Source organism: Atta cephalotes (genome assembly GCF_000143395.1).
Source record: "Atta cephalotes unplaced genomic scaffold scaffold00028, whole genome shotgun sequence".
In the NCBI taxonomy this organism is placed as follows: domain Eukaryota; kingdom Metazoa; phylum Arthropoda; class Insecta; order Hymenoptera; family Formicidae; genus Atta; species Atta cephalotes.
The window spans coordinates 3450185-3474704 of NW_012130092.1; the positions used below are offsets into that span (position 1 = coordinate 3450185).

At 29.0% G+C, this 24520-nt stretch overlaps 4 protein-coding genes across 4 annotated transcripts in view; 2 read left to right on the forward strand and 2 right to left on the reverse strand.

Moving 5' to 3' along the window:
- Positions 1-5223, forward strand: part of LOC105620750 (Down syndrome cell adhesion molecule-like protein Dscam2) — a 149711-nt gene extending 144488 nt beyond the window's left edge. Inside the window, exons 26-37 of the mRNA XM_012202241.1 lie at positions 95-311; positions 373-461; positions 557-736; positions 974-1162; positions 1233-1418; positions 1806-2253; positions 2362-2588; positions 2670-2838; positions 2959-3122; positions 3256-3358; positions 4520-4708; positions 5172-5223. Of these exons, the coding sequence (XP_012057631.1) occupies positions 95-311; positions 373-461; positions 557-736; positions 974-1162; positions 1233-1418; positions 1806-2253; positions 2362-2588; positions 2670-2838; positions 2959-3122; positions 3256-3358; positions 4520-4708; positions 5172-5223 (2213 nt within the window). The remainder of the gene's footprint in view (positions 1-94; positions 312-372; positions 462-556; positions 737-973; positions 1163-1232; positions 1419-1805; positions 2254-2361; positions 2589-2669; positions 2839-2958; positions 3123-3255; positions 3359-4519; positions 4709-5171) is intronic.
- Positions 5224-12349: 7126 nt separating this feature from the next.
- LOC105620700 (nucleolar MIF4G domain-containing protein 1) lies at positions 12350-16406 on the forward strand. Its single transcript, XM_012202190.1, has 8 exons — positions 12350-12904; positions 13148-13836; positions 14127-14411; positions 14470-14657; positions 14868-15043; positions 15128-15480; positions 15901-16032; positions 16116-16406. Exons 1-8 carry the CDS (start codon positions 12469-12471, stop codon positions 16404-16406), a joined length of 2550 nt encoding a protein of 849 aa, XP_012057580.1. The 5' UTR covers positions 12350-12468.
- Positions 16407-17946: 1540 nt separating this feature from the next.
- LOC105620751 (lysozyme-like) lies at positions 17947-20115 on the reverse strand. Its single transcript, XM_012202242.1, has 4 exons — positions 20052-20115; positions 18823-18999; positions 18163-18236; positions 17947-18087 (listed from the first exon to the last, which is right to left on the reverse strand). The coding sequence occupies exons 1-4, from the start codon at positions 20113-20115 to the stop codon at positions 17947-17949; spliced, it is 456 nt and encodes a 151-aa protein (XP_012057632.1).
- Positions 20116-20285: 170 nt separating this feature from the next.
- Positions 20286-23702, reverse strand: LOC105620701 (lysozyme-like). Its single transcript, XM_012202191.1, has 4 exons — positions 23597-23702; positions 22469-22639; positions 21112-21185; positions 20286-21033 (listed from the first exon to the last, which is right to left on the reverse strand). The coding sequence occupies exons 1-4, from the start codon at positions 23658-23660 to the stop codon at positions 20893-20895; spliced, it is 450 nt and encodes a 149-aa protein (XP_012057581.1). The 5' UTR covers positions 23661-23702; the 3' UTR covers positions 20286-20892.
- Between the last annotated feature and the right edge of the window lie 818 nt (positions 23703-24520).

Consider the following 24520-nt stretch of genomic DNA (forward strand, 5'->3'; position numbering starts at 1 on the left):
ATGTTTAATTCAATTTTAACAGATAAAAAAACTATATATCGATTGTAACTATATATCAGATTGTAAAATAAACAATCTATTATCTTTTTTACAGTCCCAGGCCCACCCGCTGGTATTAAAGCATTAGCATTAACAGCGGAAAGCATATTGGTTTCCTGGTTGCCGCCGTTGCAACCTAATGGAAATGTCTCAAAATACACTGTATATAGCAGAGAAACTGGCTCTAAAAATCATAACACGCACACGATGCATGAACCGCCGTCATCGCCCACAGATACTCTTACGATGGAATTACGAGATCTAGTGGAAAGGTATTACAATAATTGCAATTTTTTTACAATGCATTTTATGAACCGATTTCTAAACTCTTAGGCAATTATACGAATTCTGGGTGTCAGCAACAACTGGTCTTGGAGAAGGAGAACGAACCACTATAGTTACGCAAACAACGAATACTAGAGGTACTTGCGAATCATATATCCGAAAATCCCAAGATTTTAGAATTTAGACCTATTTAATTATTACTAATATCTTAAATTTTAAATTCATTCTGTAGCTCCCGCTAGAGTGGCGTCGTTCTCGCAAGTATTAAGAAGAGCTGTAAAATCATCGGTCACGCTGTCGTGTTTAGTGGTCGGAAATCCTACGCCACGACCAATTTGGACATACAGAAACAGTCAAATCAGCACCGGCAGGCACTATGAGCTTACATCCGATGGACACCTTAATATACGCGGTAAGTATTTCACGTATTTTAATTTATTTCTCGCTACTTACAGAATCACAATATCGAATCTAAACACTTTAATGCAAAATTAACATCTATAAATTATCTATAATTATCAAAATTAATATCTATAAATTATTATCATGATATATTAGATAAAAAGAAATCCATTATTTTTGCATGAAATTGAATGGAAAAATAATGGATTTCTTTTTACTACACCTAATATTTTCGATCATCTTTCAGGATTGGAGCAATCGGTCGCAGGAAATTACACTTGTTCGGCTAGTAACTTATTCGGTGACGATTCTATCACATATTCATTAGTCGTAGTAATGCCACCCAGAGCACCGTCATTAGAATTGCAATATACAACAACAAACAGTATCAGATTCCGTTGGAATCATCCTGACAATGGCGGCGCTACGATACAAGGTATTGAGAAAGCAAATTAATAATATTGTATATTACATATGTAGCTGTTAGTAAACTATTTTTTTTCCAGGATATGTGTTAAGCTACAAGAGGGATCAAGGCGGATGGGAAGAAATCGCCTTATCTCCTGAACAAACAGAATTCGTGCTATCTGGATTAAAATGTGGATCTTCCTACTTAGCGCACTTAACAGCACATAATCGTGTTGATACTGGTGATCCAAGTCCACTAATCAGTGCAACAACGAAGGGCACTGGTAAATAAGATATTTCATGATCAATTAAAATTAGCTATGTGTACGATTGCTTAGAATTGAGTTCAGGTGTCGATTAACCTTTCGACTCTCAAGCGGTGAACTGCTTGCCTTTTCTGAGTAATTCTGTCAGGAGATTTTGATATTTTTTTTAGACTTTTGAAAATTTTATAAAAGATAAATGACATTGTATTATACTATACCAATATGTCTATTTATTATACTTTAATATAATTGTTAACATCATAGACTTGCTATTATACAAAACATTTTTGAGTCTCCCCACTTGGGAATTTATAATTTGCAGGAAAATTAACGTAGGAATCGAAAGGTTAATATAAATTTTTTTGTTAATGACGACTATTAAACTTCCTCTAATTTATTTTCCAGAGCCCCTATTGCCTAAAGAAAGAGATATTATTTCGGCAAATGGCACATCGGTGAAATTAAATTTATTATCTTGGCCTAATGGAGGATGTCCCATTCAATATTACACCGTCGAATATCGGAGGCGAATCAATACAGAACCGTGGATTTTGGTGGCCAGCAGAGCGACTGATAACGTTGTGATTCGTGATTTAAAAACGGCATCGTGGTACAGTTTACGTTTAACGGCTCACAACGACGCCGGCTCGACTCAGGCTCAAATGGAATTTGCCACGACCACATTAAGCGGAGTCAGTATCGGTCCACCTAACGATTTAATAATGGAGGACGATATCAAGAAGACTGTGCCTAATCACAAAGTTTTGTATGTCATCGTACCACTCGTCTGCGCAATCGTTTTAGTCGTTTCCGCGGTTATCCTGGGTTATGTCATGCTTAAACGTAACGGCAGGTAAAGCGTAATACTTCCCGATTTTTTAAATTCTATTTCACTTCATTTATTTACTACTCACCACTCGTCAGTTCTTATTAATTACTTTTTTATGTTATTTTTCGACAGAGCGAATTATTTAGGTGAGATATTACCAGGACAACAGCAGCAACAGCAGGCTGGATTAGGAATGGTTCCACAACAACAGCATCAGCAACAGCATCATCACTTGTCCAGTTGTATGTCGACCGTACAACTCAAATCGACGGCTGAACGAGACAACAGACGTAATCATCAGGTTTACACTAGTTCGCCCGTGAAACAAGAAAATCACAAATCCGCTGATCATGGTTCTGGTATGAATATCGATTCATAAGTTGATGAATTATTGGCATAACGTAAATACAGCTTTATTAATACTTTATTATTCTTCACAGAAATGTATGAAATAAGTCCGTACGCTACGTTTAGTGTTCCCGGAAGAGAGAACCGTTCGGTCACAACTGCAACGCTCGATTACACGATGCAGTTCAAGACTTTTGGTCATTTGGAGAATGAGGACATCAATACTATCGATTACGAGAGATCCAGCGTGGAATTCGAAAGGTAACTGGCTTCTTCCGTCGCTTCTTAACTTCTGACTTTTCGTGAAACCAATCCGTTTTCCGTTTGCGCCTTCATTTTCCTCCTCTTCTCTTCCTCTTTCTGGTGTTCTTTGACGCGCAGGTCGAAAACACCAAGGTGGCACAAGCAACGCTATTTTCCGAGCATCGCGGAAGCCGAGAGTAAGCTGCGATCGAGTCGACAAGGTTCCGGGAGCGATACATCCGGAAGCCCTTGCGGCGAATGCGCCGGGCCTAGTTATAGAGTGCCAGTAAAGCCTTGTAGAGGTACAATTATGTATTTTTACTTTTACAATTGTGTATATTGATTATCAATATAAAAAGAAATCTAGAGAATGAATTATCAAAAAAACTGACTGTGCGAGAATAAACCTCCATACAATAATGTGATCCCTTACAGATGTATTTTCGCGAGGTGTCGAATCGAGTACGGAATCTAACAACGAAGGCTCGCCCTCACTCGCGAGACGACGAAGCCGACAGCCGAGCCGGTCTACTCGCAGGTAGCCAAGGTTTGTTTGTTTCCACATAGCACTCAGTCTTGACTATTCGATATCAGCCTCTCATCATTTTCATCGATGCGAAAAAGAAGCGCAATGACGCGAATCATTTATTAATCAGAAATTTTTTACGAGTGATAAATATTTATATTTATTTTATGGATATTATTAAAAGTGACATATACTTCGAAAATGCATATATCTTATAATATATGTTAATGTGATATATATAATATACATATGTATGATGTATTGATTTTTCACGTTATTACGCTTCATTCTAGAACTTCATATTTTATACGATAAAGGATGAGAATTCTATACTTGCTTTTATATAAAAGAAGATAAAAGTATTTTCTAAAACATATAATTGAGTCTTCACATGCTGACAAGTTATCCTTATACGTATAAAAGATGTATGTATGTATGTATGTATGTATGTATGTGTACAATCTTTTTTCCCCATATTTACATATATATATTTACATACAGCGTGACGTATGAAATGTTATATTATTTAATTATTTCATTAAACTAAACCGGTGGAATATCGATTTTTTATACTGTGTGAAATTCTGTACTTCAAGGAAATTCTGTTAGATGTGATATCACAAATTAGAATTTGGCGGAGGTAAAAGCACACACATCAGTTTGTGAAATAGTAGTTGATTTAAAATGCGAGCAGAAAGTGAAAGTTGTGTTGTTTTTCATGGGAACAAAGAATGAGATAGAAACCCGGAGACGTTTCTATCCACGTGTAGTTGTGTGCATTTTATAAACTGGTATACGCCTTCACCTCCGTTCAAGTCCAACTTGTAATTCCACTTAACAGAATTTCCATGAAATATAGAATTTGCTAATGTAATTAAAAAAAATCAATACTCTAGAAGTATGATTTTAAAGATAATAAAATGATATGACATTTCATGCATTACCCTGTATATTCAATATTATTTAATTTAGACAACATTAAAGATGTTTTTGATAATGAGATTAAATTAATCATCATTATATGGAACATTATCTTATGAATAAGAGATTTAATTATGAATCGAATTAAATTAGAGTTGCGTTTCATCAGTTTTTTTTTAAATTCAGACAACGGTGTCACAAGCTTTATTTTTCTTTTGACTCGATAAATGTATCCGCTGATTTGTTTGACAGTTCGGTAGAGGATATGACGCTATTGCCGCCAAGCGGGTTCAGTGACAGTCGCGAATTGAGCGACGTGGAGTGCGACCGTGATCGTGATCGCGAACGCGATCGCGAATGGCAAGGTTTATCAGCCGGAACTCGTCATGGCGGCAGTTTGGGCAGACTTCCGATTGAGGCCGTCGAATCTATGCTCGCTAGGTATCGGCATGAGTATCCGTAAACAAGCATGCCCAACCCAGTACTAAATAGCTGAGATCGGTCTAATCTTCGGAAATTTATTTATTTGTATATCTATAGATTATCTTGGCGACTACTATACTACACAATAGAATCTGAGGAAGAATATATGATTGTTTGGATATTGATGTTTTTCATATAATGTGTATAAATAATATGTTTCTTTTTCATATAATAATAATAATACCAAGATAAATATAATTTAATAAAACTTTTAATTATCGAGGTAGTTGAATATCAAATATTCAAGACGAGGAAAGAAATTTTTTAAATAAATTTTAGATATCATTGATTTTAAGTATTTTCAGAAAATTATTATATATAATTGTTTTCGAAATACGAGATATTTAAAAATTAATAATAAAAAAAAAGAGAGAATTGATTTAAATATTTTTAAGAACATAAACGTAATCATTTGTTGCAGATATCAGCAAAGAAAGGAGCAAGAAAGACAAGAATTCACTATACATGTATGATCGAGATTCGCTGGTTCGACTTGGTATCTTCGCCGGACGATTTAACATTATTTAGAAAGAGACAACAAATCTTATTCTCAAAACCATCCGTTGAGGGAAATTTTAATGTGAAGGACAATTCAATTTTGAATGGAGATGGATGAGTGATGGAAAAAGAGATTTTTAGGTCCATTTGTGTCGAAGAGGCGTCTCGATAATTGATCTGCGTTGCGCCAAATACTGCCGTTATTATACACAAAATATGGCCTTCGTATATAACCCTGTATGTGCCACGTATGATATTGTATAACGTCGAATTTCGAGAGAAAAAAAAACACCAAATCCTAACGACGATATACACAATTAAGCAATCAATAACGGAAGCATTCGATGATTAACTGTACGTTTTTTGATAGCATTTATTCTTTCTATCACCGAATTACAATTACACTGTCTTACCGTGCGAAACGTACGAAACGTAATTACGATAAAAAAAAAGTCTGATTGACCGATCCATTGTTTTCGCGACGACCAATTACAGATATACAGGGTGAACGCCAACTTCCATACGAGTACCTCCGCTTCACTAGTGCGATCTTTATTAACAAGCTACTCTATGTATAGGAATGACAGATTATATTCGCGTAATTGAGTATTGTGTTTTAAAAGATTTTAATAAAAACACTGCAACGGTCGCAGCGTTACACGTTATCCCCGTAAGAAATAGGTCAATTAATTCGAAGCTAATCATAGGTATTTATTCGAAATGAAATTGAATAATTTTGGCACACAATCAAAAATTGATTCTCAAATTCCTTTTGGTTTGAAATACACGAAAGTGCTGCGATTCGATCTCACTCCATGCAATTCAAACCGGCTTTCCACTTTTCGAATAGTGCCAACTTTATTAGAAATATAGTATTAAGGACATCGTGAAAAAAAAAAAAAACGAAAAACTTGAGAAGATAGAGAGAAGGATTATGTGTGCTCCTTTCTCTGTTCTGAACGTAATTGTGCGTTATAACAAATAGTATTTACGAATCGATTATCCGAATAAGAAGCGGCTAGCGCCTTAACTATGTAAATAACTGCTCTTTGAGAAATGACATTTATCGATGTGATCGTAAAATACGCTAACGATTATAAAATACCACGTGCAGAGAGTCGTAGTGTGTCCACAGACAAAATCGAGAATCGTGTAGCATATAGAGCACTTGAGAAAATTAGCCTCTCGTCGGAAATTCGGTTTCTTTTCAAAGATCTCTCCCGTAACGTGAGACTGATCGTTAATCGAGTACGCTTACATTAATTTCTGCCAAGAAGAGTAAAGGCACAGAGAAGCACAGAGTTTTATATCATAATACAGCAGAGCTTTGCATAATACATACAGCAAAGAATCAACCAATCAGAATCTTTCATTTCATTAAAAAAAAATCTAATTGATTCTCTTATGCATTATGCAAAAATCTGTGCTTCGTTCTTAAGAGTCTATCCAGGCAAATTTACATAGCATAAATGTATGCAAAAAACATCCAATCACATTTACACAATATCTCATCGTATTTCTATTGTAAAGACGCATGTAAAATGTGTCTTTACAATAGAAATACGATTGGATATTTTTCCTTTATGTATATGTTTATGCAACTAGACAAATTTATTTGTTCTGGATAGATCCTAAAGACAGAAGCACAGATTTTGATATAATGTATAACGTACAAAGTATAAGAAAATCAATCAATCTTTTGTTTAGAATCTTTTATTTCGTGAAAAGGAACAAAATGAAGGATTTTGATTGGTTCATTTTTTCATACTTTATATATTATACGTTATCTAAATATGCGTTATACAAAATTCTATGCTTCCACCCTAAACAGTTAATAATCGTTCTGATCGAGCAACACTTCCGATCACACCGGAAAAAAAAGCGAAGAAACCATGCGACGCGCGAATATTCTTCTTTTTCCCTTTACTTTAATAAGAGAGAGACAAAGACTTGCTTAGAATTATTCTCGCAGTTATTTTTAAGACAATTGAGACTAATTGTAAGTCTCGTAGAAATCTGAAGAAAATTCATGACGTATGTCTCTTGTTACTTTATAAACGAGTTATCGCGTAGATGTAACATGTATATATGAGCTGACCAGAAGAGATGATTTCTCGAGATTTGCGCGTACACGAAATTCGCGCTCATCTCGAAAGAACAAAGTTTATGCGGAATATATCGGAATATATCGATCGATATCATAACATCATCCTATAAAAGATGGATGAATCGAGGAGATTCATTCTATATCGAATTTTTTCCGAAGTTACATTCACTCGCAAAAAAATGGACCAAAATTTAGCATAATTTCTTAACATCTTTCAATAAGCGATAATTCAACAAAAATCATCATATTGAGATAAATAATAGTTCAATGCAATGTTTGTTGAGCTAGCTTACTAAAAGATGTTAAAAAATTGTACTAAATGATGGGCCTTTTTTTGCAGATGAGTGTAGTTTAAGGATCGTCAGTTCTTTATAATTCATTTGCTTTCAACAGGAAAGATGTTGAAATAGTTAGAGCAAGCGCGAGGTGAAATATTATTGGAAGAGAAGAGTATGTGTGTATGTTTCATTTTATTGCAATAGCAATCGCAAAACTGCCCGTTAAACAGTTGGGACATATGCGATACAAGCCACTTTGGAGAGAATATCAGCGTAATAAATAATGTTGTAATCCATCGCACAGATAGAATTGCGAAATTAAGACTGTCCGTTGGAACAATTAAAGCAAATATGGAACAACATGAATTATATACATGACGAAAAGCTTAATAAAAAAGAGGCCGTTTTGACAACTTCAACGATTCTAAGATTTGTATACGTCAAAGGAACGATCTACCAAGAAATATGTATACATTTACGAAGAAAAGAAAAATAAAAAGAGCAAATTATGATGCGGTAGAACTGCAATAAATGATTACTTTCTTAAAACTAATAAAACACCTTTTTCAGAACCATCCTTTCCATTTTTCCAGAAACACTTTCTATTTTTTAGTATCCTTCAATATTTATCATCCATTAAATTCCAATTAGCAATTTATCGAAATCTATCATTAAATTCCAATTAGCAATTTATCGAAATCTATCAAAAACAGATTTTGCCAAAGTCTGTTACAAATTGTTTTGTTCATAGACAGCAATATAACGAAATTTGTTTATTTAATATGGTGGCAGAAACTGAGCAGAATCATTTTATAATTATTTAAATTAGTCCTGCCCAAGATAATTCTAGGTATCGACTTGACATATATTGGCATATATTTATACCTATACATATATTTATACCTATTTCTAGGAAGGCAATATATATAAATACCGATATGCATCAAGTAATATTCAGAATTATAAATCTTTTATATGCAAATTTAAATAATATATTACATTTGAATGATTAAAATGACTTTGATCAGTTTCGGCTAAAAACACATTATGTATTATATAAATTCTGCTGGCATAATACTTAATAAAGACATAACATGAGTTTGTCAATCTGTCACAGTATTCTTTTGAATCTGCTAACAAATTGTTAATATATGGTAACATTTTGCTTATTCTTTAGACTGTGTATTTTTAATAAAATTTTTAATTTAGAAAGAATATAAAAAATGAAATACGAGAATATAATTTCTATTTGCAAAAAAAGTTCGAAGATTTCAGATAAAGGGATAAAAATTATTTAAATATACGTTTAGGAAAATATCTAAATCAAAATTGAAAAATAATAATGAACGTAATTCTTTTTTTTTGTTATCTTTTAATAATATTTATAATTTTGTTTGTTTAATCAAAACTTTTAGCCCACATTTACTTAAATTAACACATAGTAAATTTTTTAAATAAATCTTTGTAAATATTAGCAATTATTATTATATATATATATACATTGATAATATTTTTGGATCAATATATCATTATCGTGATTAGAGATATAAAATAATTCTTAGTAATTTCAATCAAACTTTGATTCCATGATTAATTTAGTTGCTTAATTCATCAAATAATCTGTACTATTTTGCTAATATTAATCATCCATTAAATTAATCATCGATTGTTAATCAAAGTTTGATTGAATTAATTAATTGATTAGATTAAATAATCTTTTTTAAAGCCTGAAGTAAAAGATTTTTAAGATGTATAAGATCAACAATTAATTTTTAATATTTGTTTTATCAATTTAAGAATCATTAAATAATAAAAGCAGCCATGCTTTAAGAATTATAACATATATAATAATTTTTATGCTGCAATTGTTTGCGGTATAAACATCACATTAACATGTGTGAAACATCGCCAAATTGGAAAATGATATTCACATATCGAAAAATATAAGATTTGTTTGTTTGTTCCAACATGCTCCAATATGCTCCTATCATAGCTCCTATTAATGTGCTCATTAGAATGAGGAACTAGAGCATGTTTGCGACGCAAACAAATCTATAAACAAACTATAAGAGTGTTGTTCAATAAGGATACAGTGTAATACAGACTCTTCACTCTTGTTTAACATTGGCAAGCAACAAGAGTGTAATAATTCATTTTATGAAACACTGTGTTCTTACTGCAGATAAACGTCTTAATTAATTACAGAATGATTTATATGTACCTGTTAACGATTGATAATGATTGTGAATCTATTCCATCGTTGATTCCGATGAGAAAATAACGTGTGAAAAGGATGATCAAAGACTCACAGGTCCAGAAGCAAGCAACAGGTACCTACAAAGAAATCACGTGATTATTTGGCATAGATTTCGCGCGCTGTCACACTTCACGAAAAACTTTATGGGACATTCCCCACATAATACAGTTCACCAAGTGATAGGATGTCCTAAGGACATCCTACATACTTAGATATGTCCAATTTTAGTTCCAGAAACGTAAAGCCATCGACAAAAAAATTCAACACGGATAAGATTTCGGTGGTTACAAAGTGTTTCTATGCGTCTCTCTCTTTGAGTGACACGTATCACTTTACAATCGCCGAAATCTTACTTATATTAAATTTTTTTGCTTCAACGGCTTTGCGTTTTGACTTCAGAATTAATGTTGGACTTGTCTGTCCTAAGGATACCTCCAAGAATATATCGATTGTGTATCTTGAAAGATGAATATTATAACAAAAGTGACAAATTCATTATTGACCAATGAAATTATAAATATTCCAGCTAATTTTTATAATTTTCATCTTGTTTCAAGATATACAATCGACCACCTCCAGAATATATATTCTCGGAGAACTGTGGTGTGTGGGTTATTCTATGCGCACAAGATTTCTTTTCGTTTGCGAACTATACGGAAAGACTTGAATACAACTTCGTTACAAGATATATGAAAGGCAATTTCAAATTTATCAAGGTAAATGTACTGTAATTACTTACAAGTATTCTTAAAACAGCCAACGAGATGACGAACTAACAGCGATGATGTTTAACGTAATTGTGATACGGGCGTTTGACTGTCGACAGTTCGTAAAGTTGGAATAAGTATAAAGAGAGTGGCGCCAATTAGCCGGAAGTCGCCATTTCAGTCCTTATTTATGACGCAATTCCTCGATCTAAATTTTTCTTTTCTAAACTGTCTTCTTCTAATAATTGGGCGGAGCCAATCAGCATTAGACACATGCATTGGCGCCATTCCCTTCATACTCATTCTACGCAAAGTAATTATGTGAGATTTACCTTCGATCAATAATAGTGGCGAAATATACAAAATTATCGCATCCCATCGAATAACTTTCATTTCACAACCATCCATACTTAATTGAAATGTCTTCGAAGAACAAATAAATTGCGATTTTCGAAGCGTCGAAGAACGTAAGATACGTTACGATTTTGAAAATCTTAAGGCGCATCTCTACTAAAGTCAGCAGTAACGTGCTTATCTGTAGACTTTTGGGGTTCGAGCCCTAGGGGGCACCGAAACTCCTCAGGAGCGCCACTGTTTAAAAAAAAATTATTAGCCAATTAAAATGGACGCACTCGAAGGTTTAAACCGAATCAGATTTGTTGCGTCACATGCTCCTTCTATAGTTTCTACTCATTCTAATAAGGCGCATTGGAATGAGTAGGAGCTATAATGGAAGCATATTGAAACATATTGGAGCATGCAACGCGAACAACTTAGTATGTAAAGGCTTAAATACAATAGGCACAGGCAACAGGGAATAACGAGCCGTCCAATCAGAGCTCTAAGATATATCGAACTTACATTCCAGATCTCTGATTGGACGACTCGTTATTTCCTGTTGCCTGTGCCTATTGTATTTAAGTCTTAAGAACCAACTAACTATAAGCGAACATTCCTCTGTCGTTCAACTGTAAGAAACAGGGAACAGAGAACTGAGAATAAGAATTTCAACCTATCAGAAACTGTGCCTTTCACATAATTTCTGATAGGTTAAAATTCTTATTCTCTGTTCTCTGTTTCCTATTACTTTTATTGTACTCGACTATAGTTGGTTGATTCTAACCTTCTAGGGATCGATTGTATATCTTGAAATGAAGTGAAAATTACAAAAGTAAATAAATTCACTAGAATTTTGATAATTTAATTGGTCAATACCTAGTAACCTTTGTTTACTTTTATAATTTTCATCTCATTTCGAGATACACAATCGACCCCCTGAGAATCGATTCTGTATCTTGAAACGAGGTGAAAATTACAAAAGAGAGCGAATTTACTAAGTGTTGACCAATGAAATTATTAGTATTATAGTAAATTAGCTTTTAATTTTTACCTCGTTTCAAGATACAGAATCAATCCCCCGGTTTAAACCCTCAGTGGAAATTAGGCCATCGATACAAAATAAAATTCTGCTTTCTGATTGGTTACAAAACGCCATACGACGCACGTCGAGAAGCACAGACTTTTTCATAATTCATAACACGTAATGCATAAGAAAATGTACCAATTAAAGTTCTTTATTTCCTTCCTTTCCATGAAATAAAGGACTCTGATTGGTTGATTTTCTTATACCTCATGTTTTATGCATTATGCAAGATTCTGTGCTCTCTGCTTAAGTATATCGACTATGAAAAATGTGTTCGACACGTGTGAACAATGTGGAATGTGGAATTTGAGGTTAATAAGAGTTAAGTTTTCATGTCAGTCTGTGTTTTCATTACATTTGCTTTTATTGGTATATTATAAACATTATTTTATATAATATATATATATTGTAATATTTTAAACATTAGTTAAGAACATTTCTTCGCGAAATGGGACGTATTCAACATAAAGGGGTACTAAATACTAAGAGCAAGAAATCTAAATCAATACAGAAAACACGCAAGCAATTGCGTAAAGAAAAAAGACAACAAAAGAAAATAAGTAGAGCAATGTATTATCAAAAGAAAAAATCGAAAAATCAGTCGGAACAAACGGAAATATCAAAGATTAATAATGATAAATTGATGAAGATAAAAGAGAAAAATAATACTGAACAAGTACCATCGACGCAGAAACGACAAAAGCCTAAAGATGCGAAGGAAGAAAGAATGCAAAAGAATGTGAAAAAGCAAAGGGTGACACAACAATTAAAACAGGCCAACTTAGACGAGGATAAAGCGATTAAACAGTTGGAAAAGCAACTGAAATTAAATAAACGAAAGAGTAAATCTATTCCAAAGTCTTTCGTATCAGATGGATTAGATTGTATCCTTTTAATAATTTACTTATTGCTAGAAATTTTCATAAAATTAATGCTCTTGTTTATTCTATATGAAATAAAAAAAGAACATGTATATGGGAGTTATTCTTAAAAATTGTTAAATTATATTTTTATATTTTATACTATATTTTTATTATGATTTTATATTTTAAATTTATAATTTCACATTTATGTGTATTATAATTATTTGGTTATAAATCATTTATAGTTCCTTAACTTTTAATTAGATCTTTTGGATTTCTGTAATTCAGAAAATAGGAGTCACATTGTTGAAACTGAAAAGCAGTTGTTAGACACTGGATTGAGTAAAGAATTTGAAGAGGACTTGAACATGGCTATTGGTAAGGATGATATTGAGGATGGAAATGAAAAACATGATGAGCAAGACAGTGTAGATGATAATGAAGATTCTGAACAAGATTCAGAAAATGAGAGTCTTTTATCTAATGAAAATGTAATTCAAGTTGATAGTGGAGAAATTTCTTCAGAAGAAACAAATACAATAAACATTAAATCTAAAAAGTATGTATCAAATGAAAAAGAGGAGACAGTGAATGAAGAATCCAGTCACAGTAATACATCAGAACAATCAGATGGAGAAATTTCTTCAGAGGAAATAGATACAATAAACATTAAATCTAAAAAGTATACATCAAATGAAGAAGAAGAGACAGTAAATGAAGAATCTAGTCACAATAATATATCAGATGATAACGAAGACTTATGGGAAGATATTTATGGAAGACAAAGAGACAAAAAAGGCAATATTATATTAAAAAAATATGTACCACCTGCTGTACGTATTGCAAGTAATAATATTTCTTCTGATAGTGAAAAAATTAGTAGGTTAAAGAAACAGATGAAAGGTATTTTAAATAGATTGGCAGAACAAAATATGCATACCATTGCAAATCAGGTAATTAACATGTATATGTTATTTAGTCAAATATAAAGATGTTTCACAAAGAAATTGATAAACTTCCAGAAAAACTTTTAGAATGTATTATACATCATTATATGAATTTTCTTAAAATATAATCTTCAGAATATTTGTCGATTTTTTTATAGAATACTCTATATATAAAAATAATAAAGTAAATTTACATTTAAAGTTATATTTTTAAAAAATTGAATATCTTTATTGAAAAGAATATTATTTGTGACTAATAAACATTATCTGAATTTATTATCTAATTTTTAATATAGGTAGAAGAAATGTACATGTCAAACAGTCGTAATTGTATGAATGTATTGTTATCCACACTAATGATGGAAAGTATAGTTGCACCAATATTAACTCCAGATCGACTTATCTGTGAACATATGATGTTAATCGCTATATTACATGCAAATATTGGTACAGAAGTTGGAGCACATTTTTTACTGACTATTGTAAAAAAGCTTCATCACATGTTGGAAGAATCTCATTGTATTGAGAATAAAGAATTAGATAATATAATTCTTATTATTTCACATCTGTATAATTTCAAGGTAAAATTATTAATATTTTTACATTATTACAAAATATATTTATGATTCTATTTTCTAGGTATATGGTCATCGCCTTTTATATCAAATATTAGAGAAACTAGTGGCAAAATTTACGGAAAAAGAAATTGAACTGATTTTATTGATTTTAAGGACAGTAGGTTTTCAATTAAGGAAAGATGATCCAATTGCTTTGAAAGAACTTATATTAAATTTGCAACAAAAAGCAAATAATGCTACTTTGGAAAAGTAAGTCTTTATATTTTAAAATACTATATTTATACTAGATACTCGCACATTTGATTTTAAATTATTTTTCTAACTGTTCTTTGTATAAACCTGTATTTTTTGGAATATTTTTTAATATTTATTATTTTTATTTATGTATATTATTTATGTATATTATTTATATTATTATGTATATATTTATGTATATTATGTATACTATTATCTTTGTAGTTCAAGAGTCAAATTTATGTTGGATGTACTATTGGCAATAAAAAATAATAACATGAGCAAAATACCTCAATATGATCCATCTTGGATAGAACACTTAAAGAAAATATTAAAGAGTTTTATCCATAAGGGCAATAGTGTTACACAATTTAATGTAACTTTAGAAGACTTATTAGAAGGTATGTAAAATACAATATATATAATACAATTTAAAAAAATAACAATTTTAAAAAATAAGATTACGTATTTCTATCTTTTTTTAGCTGATGAAAGAGGAAAATGGTGGATAGTAGGCTCAGCCTGGTCCGGTCTTAAGGATATTGGTAAATTGGAAAAGAATTTGGAAGACAAAAAACAAAAATACAGTGAGGACATATTGGAGTTGGCACGAAAACAGAGAATGAATACTGATGTTAGAAGAGATATCTTTTGCATACTAATGACAGCTGAAGATTATTTAGATGCATTTGAAAAAATTCATCATCTTGGTTTGAAGAATCAACAACAGAGGGAAATCATTTATGTTATCCTCAATTGTTGTATTCAAGAAAAGAAGTTCAATCCTTATTATGCTGTATTGGCACAAAGACTGTGTGATTCTGACAGAAAATATCAGGTACATAAATACAATTCTATATATAAAATATTATTGCGTTTTTAATCTATGCTGCAAGAAATTTTTTAAAGATTAGCTTAAAATCGAAATAAGGAAATCAATGCATTAGAAAATCAATTAGCAATAAGGAAAATTGATTTTTGTTTCTAATAAACACTTAAAAAATAGAAAGCTATTGCTGTTAGAAAGTATTGCTCTATAGGTGTATATTGCAATTATTATTTTATTGTATTATTTTACATTCAGTAAAATTGGTATTATTATATTATGTTGATACTAATACAATTATATCGTTTTTTTATTATTAGCGAGAATTTTGAAGTATTAATTTTGTGAATAAATAATTAGTGTAAAGATTTTCAAGCGCAATAGTATATTTTTTTATGTATATGTTCTAATGATTAATAATTATTATTATAGTTAACTATACAATATGCATTATGGGATAAGTTGAAGACGTTGGGTGATTTGAATACAAAACAGTTAACAAATCTGGCAAAATTCTTGACTCTTTTATTCTTAGGCAAAGGTCTTCCACTTTCCGTTTTAAAGGTACGTATATGCCTATATCAATTTTTCTCGTTATTTTTTGTTCATGTTTATTACTATTAATTTTTATTATCGCATATAACAAGGTGATTCAATTCATGGAATTAGACAAGTTAACCATGAGGCTTGTACGGCAAATCATGTTGGGAATATTATTACATGAGAATGAGGAGGCCTGTTTAGCAGTATTTGGAAAGATATCTTTATCCCCAAAGTTGCAAACTTTTAGGGAAAGTCTTAGATTATTTATAAATCATTTTCTTGTAAAAAATGTATGTGCTGCTAAAAATTTGCAAGAACATAGTGAACTATTAAAGAAACGGACAGGATTGATAGATAAACTTTTAAGTACACGAGAATCAAAACTTATATTTTAACGGATATTTTTATAATAATTAGTACTTCCGTAGAATATATATTTTTTATATGTTTATATTATATATAAAATTCTAGGTATTTAATGTAAATATAAAAAATGTTATTTATTCTCTTTCGAAACATATTTATAATATGATATACAAATACCTAACATTATTCAAATTAATTTTATTATTTATACATAATATAATATAAGAATAGCTAATATAGCTAATATAATATAGCTAATTTTTCTTCTATATTTCATAGAATAATAACAAGATAAAAGTTTATAAAAACATTTTAAAATATTTAGATAACAATATTTACTCATCGAATATGTTGACTTTTGCAATAATAATATATAGGATATCCCGCAATTTTTTGCCAAGTGCTTTTGTATAGATAGACCGAATTAAACTGAATCGCAAAAGTCCTCTATCACTTTGCAATTTACGCAATGATTAACGAGATATTAATTATTAAAAATTGCCGAATTTTGGTTTTTAATAATTTTTTTACTCAAATACTATTAACCTTACAGAAAAACAGCAAGAGACAAAAATTGTTTATTTTCTTTTCATAGATCTTTAAGAATTTTTTCAGAATTTTTTATCGACTTTTTATTATTGCATTTTCTTATTAACAACTATTTTTACCAACATGAGAAATACGGTATTAAAAAACAAAAATTAAACAATTGTATTTTAAATATTTGATATATACAAACAATAGGCTTTTTACGGATAATTAATGGATTATTATTAGATCGTTATAATAATATATAATATATATACATATACAGAGTGTCCCATTTTAAATGATCCAGCCCAATATTTCAAAAACTAAACTCAGTAGATAAAAATGTTTCAGACAAAAGTTGTTTGGTTCGAAGAGAGACATAAGATGGTACCATTGATTTGATTTTGGATAGTTCTCTGAAGGTCACGTGAACTTTCCAAAACACTATAATAAAATATAATAAAATATTTTTTCATTAAGTATTTTTCGAGTTATGAGGTTCCAAAGTTACAGTATACCATCGGCATTGGCATTACTCAAGGCGCTAAAATGATGGCTAAAACTTCTTGAATATTGTTTAGGAACATGACTTAGATTTGTCAAGATCAAGGCCATTGGAGATTATTCTTATTTTCATTTTTGCACAAAAAATTTATTTTTATGTAAAAATGAAAATAAGAGATACAATCTCCAATGGCCTTGATCTTGACAAATGTTATCTAAGTCGATGATACACTGTAACTTTCGAGCTTCGTAACTCGAAAAATACTTACTGAAAAAAATATTTTATTATAATGTTTTGGAAAGCTCTCGAGATGAACTATAAGAATATGAAATGAGAAATAGAGGGGTTCCATTTAAAAAATTGAAGGCGATCTTCACGACCTTCAGAGGACTATCCAAGATCAAATCAATGATATCATCTTATGTTCCCCTTCGAGCCAAATAATTTTTGTCTGAAATGTTTTTCTACTGAATTTAGTTTTCGAGATATTGAGCTGGATCATTTAAAATGGAACACCCTGTATATTATTTGTTTCAATATTCTCCTACAGTTTGTATACACAATTTATATATATTCTCGTAAACACTGTGTAATGTATTAGTGCAGCCACTTGCGCCAAATCGATGAATACGTACGTAATCATCACAGTTAATTATTCCATTTCCAGTGCAATCCTGTTTAATTAATGCACATGAGATAATTTACATCAGTATATATATGTATAAGTTAAAATTTAAATATGATCTTACCCGACTAAATTTGGCCATATAGTTTTCTACTGTACGAGCAGCGCAATATGCATCTTTAGCACAGCTCCTAAAAGCTAAAGGAAAAAAATTTTTAAATTATATATTTTTTAAATATTACGTTAATTATAAAATTTATATTGTTAGTTATATTAAATAATATCAGAATATAAACTATAAGAGTATATATAAGAGTATATATTTAATTTCATATACTCAGAGTTCTCAAAATTGATTTTTTTCACACAGTTAATGATTGAAGAAGAGAATCATATCAGGTATATCTTTTCGAATTATAATCTAGAATATTCATGAAAACAATATTTTATATATTTTTCTTTCACAATTATATATAAATATTCTTGGAAAAATATCTAGCCTATTTTTGCTTCTATAATTAATTAGTAATTCGAAGACGTGCATATCCTACACAGATATGTAGTATTATTTTATTTTGTTAATTTATTTTTAGTTAAACTTTTTTATATTTGTTTAAAAAAAATACATAATTTTTTCGGTTTCGTTTTCTTTTTAAAATATGGTATTATAAATACATAAATAAGAACGCAGTTATAATATGTATAAAAAATAGAAAATGAAATTTATTTTTAACATTTAAACTTTTAATGTATAATTTTTTTTGTATGAAAAAAGGCAACTCACTATCTTCATTATCGTTGTCGCTTTGTCTTCCGTTTATATATGGTCTGCCAGCATCAATCCAATATTGTTTTGTTATATAAAAAGGTCCACATACCAGTCCATCACAACCTACAGTGATATTACATCCTGAAGCAGCTTCGCATATACAGCCTATGCATTTTTGCGATATCTCTTGAGCTGTAACGAATAACATAATAATTATTATATTCCTCATTATTCGCGTAGAGTAGTTCAGAACACACCTTCATATTACCTTTTACAAATTTTCTATCAACTAAAATTGTTTTTTCAATTAAATGTTTTTTCCATAAATTATATTTTAATGTTTTGACGTATATCTACTCACAAACATATCTGCATAGACATGATTGGTTTTATAAAATCACAGTTAAAAATATAACTCAAACCAGTTTATTGTAAAACTAAATTATTACTTGTTTAGAGATATTTATGAATATTGGCGAAAATATTTCTTTGATTTGTAATATTACTTTATTCAGATATTATCTCTATTTTGTTATCTCGATAATAAAAATTATTTAAAATAGGTAAATTATTAAAATTTTATATATTGAGAATTTCTCAGTATCATTGAATGAAATGTATTTCCCGAATCCTTTTACTTGGAAATATTTATACATTTTGAAATATCGTGTTTTACTTGGAAATATTCGTACAATTAAAATACGCAATATATGCACTTATTCCGTATAACACAAAAATCGAGGTATAAAATATTTTTAAAACATTTTTACAAGAATTATCTTAAAGATGTCTTAAATATGTCTAAAAGATATCTTAAAATTATCTTATGTCTCGATTTTAAAAAAGAATATTTATAAATTTCAAAATTAGTTAAAAAATACTAATTGGAGAATCTTTTGTGTGCATAAAGAAATCATTAGAAATATTTACAGAAAAAAAAGATAATTATCGTTATTATTTAGTCATTATCGTTTATTATTAAGTCATATTCACGAACTTTAAATTCATATTAGCCTTGAATTGAGATAATAGTTAATTGATTTGTAAAAAAATCTAATATAATTATTGATTTTTAATTTTTTTAATAAAAATTATTTGATTTCTATAACAAGTAATGTACTATACGTTAACTTATTATAATGGACTTATAATAGTATATATAATTTTCATACATTTGAAGAAAATTTGTGTGTTATATATACAACTCTTATACTTTTTCGTTAAAAAAAAAACCGATAACTCACCAAAAGTATATACGCAAAACAGCACAATTATTGTAATAGCAATCCACGAAACTTTCACAAACATCTTAGAGATATATTGATGTTGATCCGTGACAAACAATGTTACTACTGTGTGAGTTCCGCACTTCTCAATGATTACTTTTTTTATACCGCGTGATGAAGACGAGAAGTAAAATATAGATATGATGATTCAGGATGAGTGGGGAAAGGAAAAATCATTTGAAACGGTTATGACTGAAAAATTTCATCGTTGTTGTATTATATAAAAGAAAAAAAGAAGTTGTAATTGGGTACCTCCTCATACATCATTAACAAAGATAAATCTAAATCTTAAAAAGAAATCTTAAAAAATTTGTCTTATTTAGTTTTTATGAAATATTATTTTTAATTAAAAGTCCACATTAAAATTCTATTTTTGAGGCTTAAAAGATATTAAAAATAAGATATTACATACATTTAAATTGATTGAGAATGTTATTTTATTTTCTTCTCTAATGCAGTGATTTTATACAAATTTTGTATAAAACGATTTTAAAATCAAAGTATAAAAATTTTTCTTTTTTGATCTCTCTTAAAATTATTAATATTAAACTTTTGCAGTTTTATTATAATATAAATGTTATATAAGTAAGATCTCCCTAATACTCTTTTTTGTATAAAATATATAGATTAAATATAAAATATGTTTATATATATCGTCTTTTTTTATTATGTATTCTCTGTCCATGACAACACTCGTCTATTTGTTCGAACGTCATAGCAATGATTCCAGAAACAACTTAGTATAAACACATCTTATGTTGATTTGTATTAACATAAAAAATAATAAAAGATATATCTATTATTTACGTTCAAAGGTTTGTAAACATAATTTGTATTTGTTCTCGTAATCACTGCTTAGCGAGTTGTTGCAGCCGGCTGAACCAAGTCGATGAAGACGTACATAATCATCACAATCGATTACTTCATCTCCGTTACAGTCCTTTAATTGCGCTAACATTAGAGTTATGCAAAGATTCATATAATATGTAATACATCGAAATCTGAATATTGATTTTACCTTACTGTGTTTAGCCATATAGGCCTGTACCGTATAACCAGCACAGTACAAATCATTAACACATTTGTGAAAAGCTAAAAAGAATTGATTATGATACACACATTTATTATCATAATTATAAAATTTGTATTTATTAATCACTAAAATAAATAAAATTAGCATACGAACTATGAGTCGATTATAAAGAGAAAGCTGATATTATGACTCTTCATTATTAATAATTAATATTTAAATTTAAAATTTAACAAATACATTCAGCAAAGTGTTATTTAATCTATTTTAGATTTAAAGTTATAAAATATTTTTTATTTAAGACATTATTTATAAAAATGTGATAGCATTTCATAATGAGTTGAAGAAAAACATGAGGATAATAATGTGGCTTCTTCATAAAAAATTGATTTTAAAAAAGTAGTATTTTCGATACAAAATTATATATTTACAAATAAAGGATTGCAGAAAATATGCAAATATATATAATATGTACTCAGTACTAAAAATCTATATAATATTTATATGTAACGTACAGATTAACAGTAGAATTACAATTAATTGATTTAACAAATAATTATTTTTATATAAAAATTTCGAAAAAGAAAGACAGCAATTAGCATATACTACATAAAATGCTGTTGTTTAACTTTGCATAATTCTAAAATGTGTACAACTAAATAAAATGTTAAATAACGAATTATAACCGAATGTATATATTCATGTGATTCAAATTTAAGAAAAATGAAGAAGTATACTGCTAAAATTAAATGCTGAAATAATCTTAAAAACTTGAAAGTAAAACTGCATTATAATAAATCCGACTTGTGCATTAATTATATTAGGTGTAGTAAAAAGAAATCCATTATTTTTGCATGAAATTGAATGGAAAAATAATGGATATAAGAATGTGTATAATAGTGCTATGATGTAAGCCTAATAAGGATAAATACGAGTGGACAAATAATTATTATTTATAAATATAATTATTATTTCGCTGTTTATATAGCAAAGGTGCCATATATAGCTATGAAGGCCATGATATCATTTTCTCCTCCATTATTAATTTAATGCTAACAATAAATGTCATATTAAATTATCTGCTATGCGGAAAAAATGATGTTATATTAATATCATTTCTTTCTATGTATATGTAATCAATAATGTAACAGTAATGTTAGTACTAAAAAACACCTAAATATAATTATATATACATATAATTACATATCATCTATTTTTTTTAAGTATAATATTTTTTTCATTTCATTCGCGAAATATATAAAAGCAGCGCTATGTATAATATACGTATAAATAAATGAAAATTGTTTCTAATAAATATCCACAAGTTTTTGTAAAAATAACAAACCATCGTCATCACTGCTCGATTCGCCCATTGGAGGTGGTTTGCCAACATCTTCCCAGTAGTATTTTGTTATCGAAAATGGTCCACATACCATGTTGTTACAACCAATAGTAATATTACATCCTGTGCTAACTTCGCACAAACAGCCTAAGCAAACTAATGACACGAGTTGAGCTACAAATATAATACAAAATTCAGATATTATTAATATATCAAAGTTAGTACAATTGCAGTATAAAGTCCTTAATAAAAATTTTCAGAAAATTCTGAATGTAATTTTTCAGAATTTCTATTCCTAACTTTTTCAAAATCTCATCCAAGTATTATAATTTTTATTATAATACTATATATATATATATAGAGTATTATAATTTTTTAGAAAATCTTTCAGATTTTTTACATAAATGCTTTTCAAAAATGTTGAGAAAGCTTACATCTTCTCTAGAATTCATGAATGTGGAAATATTCTAAAATTTTTAAGATTTTTTATTCCGTAATTTTTGAAAATATATATACTTATAAAATCTGAAAACTTTTAAGATAATTTTTTTAAAAATTTTCATAAATTTTAAATGCGAAAAATTCTTAAAAGTATCATATCAATTTTTTTATCAAGGTATTAAAGATATAAAATCATAAATATTTTTAGAAAATGTTATTAAATGCAAATTACTATAATAATACGTACTTAATAAAATTCTAGATAATCGGATAAAAAATTTTGCTTTGAGTATAAATTTAATAAAATACTAATTATATATTACTAAAACTTATATTCGCGTATTATATAAAAAGTTTCAAACACAAATTGTGCAAAAATGTTATATTTGTAATAAAGTATAAATGATGGTTTATTCGAATATGATAAGTACTATAATATAATGGACACTATTTATATGTTTAAAATTATACTATAGTATAGTTCAATTTTTAAGGAATTTTGAAATGTTTTTTTTTAAGTTATAAATTTCTCCAATTTCTATGTGAATTCTAGATGTATAACATATAAACTTTTATAAAATTTACAGCCACTGAATACAGTAACGTTTTTCATATACACATTCAAAAGAAAAACGTGTATCTTATAATTATCACTTTTTCTTAGAAAATGGAACAACATCAACATCTCACCGTAAGTATGAACGCAAAATAGTACGATTATTGTCACGGCAATCCATAAGACTCTCGGAAACATCTTGAAAATGTGCTGCTACTGCTGCTGCTACTGCACTGATTCGCAAAAAGCAATGTTTATTACCGAACTATGACTACGTTTTACTTGATTTACACCGAAGTTAAAATCATCAATTATGAAACTGGCCAATTATAATTATTTCTCTGAAGAATTAAATGACTGTGATTGGTCAGTTTCATAACATCGATATTATAACTTTGACGTAAATCGAGTCGTGTAAACGTAGTCAATGTTAATCAACTGATAGTAGATAATCCGCTCTTTGGAATTATTTCCGATGATTGCTTTTTTATTACGCTTCTTATTTTTATTGTATATATATATATATATACAACGATAACAACGGAGTAATGAAAAAATAGTATAGAAATATGAACAAATAAAGAAATAAGGAAAAACCATTTAGATTTCCGAAGAATTTTATTTTATTTTTAAAGAAAAAAAGATTAAAATTTTGAAGTATTGGAAATAGTTTAGCCTAATATATGCCCGATAAAAATTTGTAATAAATTTGTAATTTATTAAGCTACAGATTATATTCATTCAAAATTTTTACGTTAAGAAATATGTATTCATTTATTTATTCAAAATTGCGAATTTTTAAAAAATATTTATTTATGAATATATATTTAGTTATCACAATACTTGTAATTATATCTGATATAAGCTTACAAAATAATCGCTTACCAAAAATTATTAAACATATTCTTAGTAACATATATATTTCTTTTTATAGATAAGTTTTAGATAATCTAGAATTATTTTTAGCATTTCATAGCTCATTTTGATTCGAGTTTAGATTTTGTGTGTGTGTGTGTGTGTGTGTGTGTGTGTGTGTGTATGTGTGTGTGTTGTTGTGT

Coding starts and splice junctions, on each gene's coding strand:
- LOC105620700 (XM_012202190.1), top strand. CDS start 12,469: ATGGGACGTATTCAACATAAAGGGGTACTAAATACTAAGAGCAAGAAA. Junction 14,658..14,867: donor AATAATGCTACTTTGGAAAA/GTAAGTCTTTAT, acceptor TTATCTTTGTAG/TTCAAGAGTCAAATTTATGT. Junction 16,033..16,115: donor TTCCACTTTCCGTTTTAAAG/GTACGTATATGC, acceptor GCATATAACAAG/GTGATTCAATTCATGGAATT.
- LOC105620751 (XM_012202242.1), bottom strand. CDS start 20,115: ATGTTTGTGAAAGTTTCGTGGATTGCTATTACAATAATTGTGCTGTTT. Junction 19,000..20,051: donor GTTTTGCGTATATACTTTTG/GTGAGTTATCGG, acceptor TATTCGTTACAG/CTCAAGAGATATCGCAAAAA. Junction 18,237..18,822: donor CGACAACGATAATGAAGATA/GTGAGTTGCCTT, acceptor TTTTTCCTTTAG/CTTTTAGGAGCTGTGCTAAA.
- LOC105620701 (XM_012202191.1), bottom strand. CDS start 23,660: ATGTTTCCGAGAGTCTTATGGATTGCCGTGACAATAATCGTACTATTT. Junction 22,640..23,596: donor ATTTTGCGTTCATACTTACG/GTGAGATGTTGA, acceptor TTATATTTGTAG/CTCAACTCGTGTCATTAGTT. Junction 21,034..21,111: donor ATATGGCTAAACACAGTAAG/GTAAAATCAATA, acceptor GCGCAATTAAAG/GACTGTAACGGAGATGAAGT.